We start from the raw sequence: 9441 nt of genomic DNA, 5'->3' as shown, positions 1-9441 counted from the left end.
CAGATGGTAATAGGAGATGTGAAAGTGCTGTTTCTTCATTACCATATCCTTTGAATCTTCTTCCTTTAACAACTCCTTTGGTATTCAGTAGTCCAAACCCCTTCCTCTCTAAAACATAATCTTCTATGACATTCACACAATCTTGTAAAGTCTCTGCAATATTTTGAATAACCTGACAATGTAGTGACCCTTGGGGTAAACCCAGCCTTTTTTTGCATGTTTATACAGCACTTGGCATAACGAGATCAAACTTAATCACAGTTACCGCTAAGTTTACTTACAGCCACACTGGCAGGTCCAGCCCTGCCCAGTTTCCAACACAACTTTCTCCATCTCCCCTTTTGTTCAGCACTGCATGGTCTCTGGGATATCTCCTGGGGTTCCCCTCTGGAAACCTAGAGAAATCATCCACAAAATGATTTCATGCTGCTCCTGACTTCCTCTCAGAGCAGCCTAAACTCCCTCTCACCCCAGCATGTCCATCTGCAAAGCCACTAGAGCCACTATGGGAACATGCTCTGCGCTTGTCATACCTGCATCCTTCTGCCAAGTGATGGGATCATCCAGACCCCTCCTCTGCCTCTCCCTCACTCCACTGCTCCTCTCTGGAGAGGTGAACATGAACCAACTGTTTTGCCAATTGATGGGCGATAGAGAGGACACGGACACCAACAGAGGGAATGATCTTACTTTACTAGCAAAAACTAAGGCAACACAAGAACAAGATAATGCATTTCATAAGGCAATAAGCTTAGTACATGCACCATTTCGACAACAAACAAACTAAGCAAGATAATGCATCTAATCATTAGTATACAAGCAAAGGATAGTGACTAAGAAAGATACGTCACCAGTTACCCAATAATACATTACCATCATCCAGACTGCTTCATTCAGTGGGGAGCCCCAAGTCACAGCAAAGGGTTGGAGAACCACTCCCGGTAACTGGGAAATCCTACACAGTGTGTCCACTTGTAGGTGAGGTCTCCATCTTCGCTGTGAGGGGGTCCACAGCCAAGATGTAGTCAGAATCATTTGCATATTTTGCCATGTGAAAACATCTGGTAACAATCTTCTTGACCACCTGAGACCAGGCCAGAGCCCAAGTCTAGGTTGGGCAAGGTTCCTGGGCGAGGTTCCTAAAAGTCCCTAAAACATCTTGCAGACAGTCACAAGACTGTACCACAGTTTCTTAAGCATCCAGTTAAACAGAAAAGATTTAGCAAAAGATGTCTCAAACATATGGTTTGACATCACAACACTTAGCATAAGCAGTTTAGCTCACTTATGTATAAGGTTCATACTTAGCACGAGCCATCTAACTAATCTATATATAAGGTTTTTGCCCATTTTCCTATAACAAGTCGGGACAGTAGAGGATTCATCTCTAAGCCTATCTCAGGCCCTGGCACTTCAGCGACAAACCCCTGTGACGTCCCCACCCTGATTTCCTCCTGTGCTACGTTCTCACTTCCCTCACCTCCCCTGGGCACTGAGGCCACGTCCCATGGCCACCGGGGGCTGGCTGGGCTTTCCCTCCTCCCCAGCTCTTCCTTCTCACCCAAACACACCACGGAACGGAGCTGCCACATCTTGTCCCTGCGAAGGGCAGCACCGATTCAGTACAAGGAGGCAAACGCTGCAGTGGTTTGAAAAGCAGCAACCAACAGCAAGGCCAGGGTATGAACACCCCGCCCCGTGCCCAGCTTCTCCCCTCGGACCTGCGGGGCGCCTGTCGTAGCGCCAACACGGACCCCCACTGGCTTTGCCCCGGAGCCACACGCCGAGTTCCCGGCGCCGGGCCCGGGGCCGTGACGGCCGGTCAGCACGGAGGGCACAGCGCTTGCCGCGGGACCCCAGACCCGCCGGCCATTCCGCCATCGCACCCCCCGCACGCCCAGGCCCGGCAGAGCGTCCTGCCGCGACCCACCGGCCCCGTGCGCTCGCGCGGTCACGTGAAGGGCTGTGCGGCAGCACGTGACACCAAGGGCTGGTCACGTGCCCGGTGGCCGCGCGGGAGCGCTCGCGGTGTGGGTACCGTGAGGATGTTTCGGCCGCTGCACCTCCCGGTCCCTCTCCTGGTCCTGCTCCTGCTCCCAGTCCCGGTCCTGCTGCCGCCCGCCGGCGCCGCTCCTGGTGGGTACTCCCGCCCCCCAGGCCCGAGAGCCCCGGCCCTGCCGTGGTCGGAGCCCTCAGCTGACTTTCCCGGGCCCCGGGCGGGAGCTCTCAGCCTGCCTCGGGAGCCCCGTGCGGGAGCCGTACCGGCTGACGACGCCTGTTGTCGGTTTCCCTTGTGCTGACCCTGTCCCCTCCAGCCGCCCGGGCGGTGTGGCCCGGCCTGGAGGAGCGGCTCTATCCGCAGGTGCGGGACCACTTCAGCTTCGAGACCCGAGGCAACGAAACCTTCCCACAGCGGTACCTGGTGTCGGGTAGGTCCCCGGGGGTGCTGTGGCCTCGATCTGGATTTTATTCTGCTTAAGCTTTAACCACCCCTACCCTGAGGCAGAGCAGGAGCCAGAGAGCAGCCCTGGGCAGCCAGGAGGCAGTGTGAGCTAAGGGGGGCTAGCCCTTCGTGAGCCAAGCATTCCCCTTGATTGTCTTTATTCTCCTCTCCTTTTCCTTATCCTCTACTCTTTGCAAAGGCATGTAGCGATACGATAAGGTGAACTGGCTTTAAACTAAAAGACAGTAGGTTTAGATTACATATTAGGAAGAAATCCTTCCCTGTGAAGGTGGGGAGGCCCTTGCACAGGTTGCCCAGAGGAGCTGTGGCTGCCCCATCCTTGGGAGTGTTCAAGGCTGGGTTGAGTGGGGTTGAATTTAGAGCAGCCTGACCTAGCGGAAGGTGTTCCTTCCACAGAGAAGGTGGGTGGAACTGAACGACCTTTAAGGTCCCTTCTAAGCCAGACTAGTCTGGGATTCACTTCTCTGCCTTCTGTCTGTTCTGGCCATGGGGTGCAGTGACAGGTTTGGGGACTGGTGTCCCTGAAACAAGGGCAGGCTAGAAGCAGTAGCTGTGTTAGGCTTGCACCAGAGCTGGCTCTGTTGTGTGTGTTCAGTTGACCACAGCATCTCTAACAAATGCAACTCAGTGCTCTGAATGCAGCAAGAAAAACAAGTAGTGACTGAAATGTTGCACTCTGTACCCACCATTCTTAGAAGTGAAGGTAACTCCTCTTGGGTCAGTGGTTTGCGTTATTTAAAACCATGCAGCTGTAGGTAGCTTAATCCATGCCAAACAATGGGTGGTGCCAGCAAGGAGCCAGCGGTGTCTTCCTTTCTAGCCAAATAACAAACTATTTTCTGTGCCACTGTTGGAGAGACAAGACCTCTCTAAACAGTGTGTGAGTAGAAAGACAGCAATTTCCATAACTAGCATGACATGTTTTTCAACTTTGCCTACTCAGAGCAATCCGTGGAGCAATTTGCAGGGAGAGAACAAAAGTGGAGCTGGGAATAGCAACAGCCCTGAGCGCTGCCCAGGCTGGTGCCCACCTGCTCCTGCCTCCCAACTGCTTGTGGGAGCTTCGGATGCCACAGTTCACCTTCACATCAGCTGTTGCTCTGCAGCTTATTCATCACCTGTGCCCACTCATGTCTGTTTCACCAGTAATGAATTCATGGATCAGTTCAGCCCAAAGATATGGACACAGCAGCAACACAGCAAGGGAGACTTCACTAATTAAGTGGCCCTTTTTAAACATAACCTTGGGATCACCTGGTTTAAAGCACTTTGTAACTTTCACTTGTCTTCTTTTTAAAGTGTTACATTTTATCTGTGTGTTCTGGGCAAAGTCGAATAATATTTGTGAGGAGCAAAATGTTAACATTACAGTTCTGCTGGTTTACAAAGAGTTTTGTACTCAAAATTTCTGTGAGGAGTTCCATTTCCCTCTACTGTTTTTTGTGCAATATGAGAATTTTCAGATTATCAGCAAGAATCTGAAGGAGACTGTTATTTCACGACAGGGTATCTGATACTCTTAAACCGAATTTAACTAAGTTTAACTGGCAGTTCCCCAAGATTTCAATCTAAAAATAGATACCTTTTTAGGAAGCCTGTCTGGTTTGGCTTTGGCTCCTGTGAATGGTTGTTTACTCCAGGAACCATGAAGCGTATCAGGAGAAAAGCCAGTTATCTACCGAATACCCAAAGGAAACGCAGCGCAGACTGTGAATCAGCCTCTTTGTTAACAAAGAGCAGCAGTTTCACTAATGAGAGGTTTCAAATCCCATTCCAAGCCAAATCTGCTATTAAATTCAGGCCTCTCTGTTAATGGAAACAGCTTTACATGACATACTGCAGCAACATCTACAGCACAACTGCTGCAGGGGGTCTCTTTGGATGATGTGGTAGTGTATTGAAATCAATACTTAACTGATGGTCTGAGGTCTGTCATTGAAGAAAACTATTTATTATCCCTCCTAATTCCTGCGCAATTTATGACTAGACTAAAGTCAAATGTTTGTTAAAGTCAGCAAGCATTAAAGCAACTGTTTCTTAGATAAGCCATTATTGACGTCCTGGCTCAACTTCTCCTGCTAGGCTTAATTTGCCTTCAGTTTTAAACAGATCTGAGGATGAAACACGTTATCTTCATATATCATCTCATTTATATATATATATAATGTATATGTGTTACATATATAACATATATCAGCATATCGTTGGCAACATGTGCTGGGCTCGTCCCCACAGAGTGAGGGGGAGGGGGAATTCTGCTCCTCTGCTCCAGTGAGACCCCACCAGCACTGCTGCATCCAGCTCTGGGGACCCCAACACAAGAAGGATGTGGAACTGCTGGAACGAGTCCAGAGGAGGCCACGGAAATGCTCCAAGGGCTGGAGACCCTCTGCTCTGGAGACAGGCTGGGAGAGCTGGGGGGGTTGACCTGGAGAAGAGAAAGCTCTAGGGAGACCTTATTGTGGCCTTTCAGTACTTAAAGGAGGCTTGTAAAAAAGAGGAAGAGTGACTTTTTACCAGGGCCAGTAGTGATAGGACAAGAAGAAATCCTTCCCTATGAGGGTGGGGAGGCCCTGGCACAGGTTGCCCAGAGAAGCTGTGGCTGCCCCTGGATCCCTGGAAGTGTCCAAGGCCAGGTTGGAAGGGACTTGGAGCAACCTGGTTTAGTGGAAGGTGTCCTTGCCCATGGCAGGGGGGCTTGAACTGGGTGATCTTCCAGTTCAAGTTGGATCTTCCTCCCAACTCGAACCATCCTGTGATATGTAATTTACAGCTTTGTGTGACAGCAGGAGCAGCAGAAAGATGCAAGCAATTCCCTACTGCAGTTTTGTGGGAAAATTGATCAGTGCAAGTGTTTAGGGTAAGTTGGGCTGAAAAGGGAAATTGCTCTTTTGTGGGGCAACTGTTTGCAAATGACTTGCAGTCTTTGAGATTTTAGTTATTTTCAGGAAGAAGTGGATGTTTCAGGCCATGTGCTGACCTTGTGGAAGCTCTTATTTATGCCCACCCAAATGACAGATTTCTGGAGCCTGGCCTTTCCACCACATTTCTGTCCCAGCTCAGGTCTCAGGAATCATCCTGTTCACAGAGTTCTTCCTTGTTAAGCTCCTGCCCAAACTCACCAAAAATGGAGTCACATGCTACATGGTTTTTGTCGTGTTTTGGGGGGGGGGAGGGTGCTGTTTGGTGGGAGTTTGTTTGTCTCTTTGTTTGTTTTTATTAAATTATTTTTTATTTTTATTTTTAATTTGCTTCTCTCAATTGTCTCAGCAAAGTTCTGGAAGAAAGGATTTGGACCCATCTTTTTTTATACTGGCAATGAAGGTGACATCTGGACTTTTGCTCAGAACTCTGACTTTATATTTGAATTAGCAGAGGAACAGCGAGCACTTGTCATTTTTGCTGAGGATGTGAGTATTTTAGTCATTATGCTTACTGTAGAATCTTGTTCTGTTTACTGTCACCGAATTCAGCTTTCTGCAGGTCTGGAATACTCTTGCCATGAAGCTGAGTCAGACCTACTGTAGCTTTTCTCCTCGTAGTAGCAGGTCTTCTTTACTTAATCATGGTTTCTGAATAATTTTCTACTATGCCTGTCAGCACTCCAGGACACAGACTGCTGTTTCAGTAAAACCTATGCCATGGTGTATTTGCTTTTTTAAGTAGTTTCTACAGACCTTGAACTCCATGCTGGAGTAGAGAGTTACTTTGTTTGGATAATGTCCCAAACCAACCTTTCTCACACTACTCTATTAAATCTACTATATATCAGCTTAGGTATGAAGAGGTTATCCTGTTTCCTTTTCTAGTTGGGGATTTCAGGAGAGATGCATGTGCTGAGAGCCCATCTGGCACACACTGAAGTAGCTTGTGTAGTAGTAGGATGTACTGTCCATCCTCTTCAAGATCTGTGCTGAAGGTCTCTGTGTATCTGGTGCAGGAGACAAAGTACTTCCTCAGTTATGAACAAGTTAGAGGACATCTTATGCTCTGTTATCTCTTCCTATCAGTGCACACTTAACCCAGCTCTGTGGTGACAGCAGCAAAGACCCAGAGCAGCATTGCTGCAGTGTCTCTCTTTCCTTTCAGAGGTACTATGGGAAGTCTCTTCCATTTGGACTCGAGTCAACAAAGCTGAAGAAGACTGCTCTGCTCACCGTGGAACAAGCCCTTGCTGACTATGCAGTGCTCATTACTGAGCTTAAGCAACAGTTTGGTGCTGTTGACTGCCCTGTCATTGCTTTTGGAGGCAGGTAAAGGTTGTGGGGGCTCCTGCCCTTCTCTGCATCCTTTCCCAGCCACACTCATGCTGTTCCTGTAGATCTCTTTGGCTCTCAAGGAAATTCTCAAGGTAGAGTTTTAAGCTATCTGATAGAGAGCAGATGTGCCTGTGCCTCAGCTCCCAGGAGCTCATCACCAGGTCCCACTCAGCTTTCCCATCAAGCGTTAGTCTCCAGTTGTGGTCGCTTTGGAGAAGCACCTCTGACTGGATGCTTCTAAGCTTCTTCAATGTACAAGTCATCCAGAAAATTGTCCCAGTTTGCAAGAAGGAGGACCCCAGAAACTACAGACCTGTCAGTCTCACTTCACTGCCCAGTAAAATCATGGAAAAGATTATTCTGGGAGGTATTGAAAAACACGTGGAGGATAATGCAGTCATTGGTCATAGCCAGCAGGCTTCAGGAGGGGAAAGCCTTACTTGTTCAACCTGATTTTTTTCTCAGAGAGGGTAACCAACCTAGTTGATCAAGGGAAACCAGTAAATGTAATTATTTTGTACCTCTGCAAAGGTTTTGGTACTGTCTTTCACAGTATCCTTCTGGACAAAATGTCCAACCCACAGCTAGATAACCATATTATGTGATGGGTGAGCAACTGGCTCACAGATCAGCGTGAACAGTTGTAGTGACTGGCGTGACATCAGGTTGGCATCCAGTCACTAGTGGGGTTCCACAGGGCTCCCTTCTCTGTCCGGTGCTTTTCAGCACTTCATTAACAACTGGAATGCAGGACTGGAAGGGATACTAAGAAAGTTTGCCAATGACACTAAATTGGAAGGAGCTGTCCTCTCCCTTGAAGGCAGAGAGGCCCTGCAGAGAGACCTCAACAAATTACAGAGATAGGCAGTGACCAACCCTGTGAAGTGTACCAAGGGCAAGTGCCGAATTCTGTGCCTGGGACAGGGCAACCCTGACTGTGTATAGAAAGGGGAACGAGAGGCTGGAGAGCAGCTACAGAAAGGGGCATGGGGGTCCTGGTCAATGGCAAGTTGGATGGGAGTCAGCAATGTCCTGGCAGCCAGCAGAGCCAACCATGTCCGGGGGGGCATCAGGCAAGGCATCATCAACTGGTCAGAGGAGGTTATTGTCCTACTGTACTGTGCACTAATGTGGCCTCACCTTGAGTCCTGTGTGCAGTTTTGGGCCCCACAATATAAAAAAGGCATTAAGCTATTAGAAAGAGTCCAAAGGAGAGCCATGAGGTGAAGGGACTGGAGGAGAAGCCTTATGAATAAGGACTGAGGTCGTTTGGTTTGTTCAGCTTGGAGGAGACTGAAGGGACACCTTCAACTTCCTCTTGAGGGGCTGTGGAGGGCAGGTACCGATCTCCTCACTCTCATGCCCAGTGACAGGACTTGAGGAAACAGCTGGAGCTGAGTCAAGAGAAGTTGAGGCTGGGTATCAGGAAAAAGTTTTTCACCCAAAGGGTGGTTGAACATTGAAGCAGGCTCCCTAGGACAGTGGTCACAGCACCAAACCTGTCTGAGTTCAAGAAGTGTTTGGACAACACTCGCAAGCACATGGTAGGATTGTTGGGGTGTTCTTCACAGGGCCAGGAGTTGGACTCGGTCCTGATGGGTTCCTTCCAACTTGACATATTCTGTGATTCGATGAAAATAAGAAATTCCTCCTGCAGGATCAGAACATTTTACATTGGAAATACAGGAAACTAATAATTGGTGAAATATTCTTCCTAGGGGCCACCCAGGTTTTTATTAAACACAACCTCTTTAGCAGCATCCATCCATTTTCACTGTAGGCCTCTTCATAATTCTGCTTTGCAACCTGCTGCGTGGCCACCCCTTGGTTCCTTGCAGCAGTTCTTCCCCAGAAAGCTACATCTGGGTGGATGTGATGTCCTTGTTTCTTGATGGATCCCCACTCTTGAAGTAGAGGGATGCTTCCCTTCAAAAGGCTTCCAGAAGTACAGGGCTTTGAATTCAATCACAGTGAGCTAAAAAGGACTTGACCTAACAGTTACCATTAAGCCTCCAGCTCACTGTGGTGTGGTGACTGAACTGTTGATCTTGGGTGAGTTTGTGCTGTGACTGTCAGGACAGTGGCTAGTGCAGAAAGGCCCAGGAACTGTCCTGGGATGCAGAGGTGGGAGAGGGATTCTGCAAACCTGTGAGCTGGCTGCACTTGCCTGTTTCCAAGACCAAGGCTAGAGAAATGTAAACTGTTTTACATATGGGTGCTGTGGGAATGGTATGTACTGCAACCACTTGAAGTGGTGGGGAGGGAGCCTGAATACCTCTAAGCTTGGAGTTAGACCACGTTTAATCTGTGTTTTGGGAATGTCATTTGTCACTCCCAGGAGTGGCCTTAGAGTAACTCCACAACCGTCAGCAAATGAATAAGTTCTATCACCTGGGGTCTGTCTAGCGGCCCTTGATCCATGTGCAGATTATGGCCCTGGCACTGAAGCTACTAAGATGGCTTTGAGTTTTCTTGTGGTATTTGTTCATGTCTCCCCTTCCCTGTATCTGATCAACTATGCAGCTGCTGTTTGGAGTGCCCAGGGAGAATGCTCTCCACTTGGCAGGACACGAGAGGGCTGCCTGTTCTGCCATGTTTAGGGACACTCTTTGCCAAGAGCCTGGATGGTCCTTATTATTGTGTATGCAAAATGTACAATGTGTCTTCCCCCACTGGACAGTGACAGCTTCGCTTGAGCCATACTTGGCTCTGCTCTGA

General features: G+C 48.7%; 1 protein-coding gene across 1 annotated transcript in view; it reads left to right on the top strand.

Annotated features, from left to right (window-relative positions):
- The first annotated feature begins 1998 nt into the window (after nt 1–1998).
- The window catches only part of DPP7 (dipeptidyl peptidase 7), a 23385-nt gene continuing 15942 nt past the window's right edge, over nt 1999–9441 (top strand). Inside the window, exons 1-4 of the mRNA XM_050334340.1 lie at nt 1999–2136; nt 2316–2429; nt 5735–5874; nt 6554–6717. Coding sequence (XP_050190297.1) covers nt 2046–2136; nt 2316–2429; nt 5735–5874; nt 6554–6717 — 509 coding nt within the window. The 5' untranslated portion in view covers nt 1999–2045. The remainder of the gene's footprint in view (nt 2137–2315; nt 2430–5734; nt 5875–6553; nt 6718–9441) is intronic.

Source organism: Myiozetetes cayanensis, unplaced genomic scaffold (genome assembly GCF_022539395.1).
Source record: "Myiozetetes cayanensis isolate MyiCay16 unplaced genomic scaffold, myiCay2020 scf52, whole genome shotgun sequence".
NCBI lineage: Eukaryota > Metazoa > Chordata > Aves > Passeriformes > Tyrannidae > Myiozetetes > Myiozetetes cayanensis.
The sequence above is the reverse complement of the archived record's forward strand: the minus strand, read 5'-3'. Positions and strand labels throughout refer to the sequence as shown.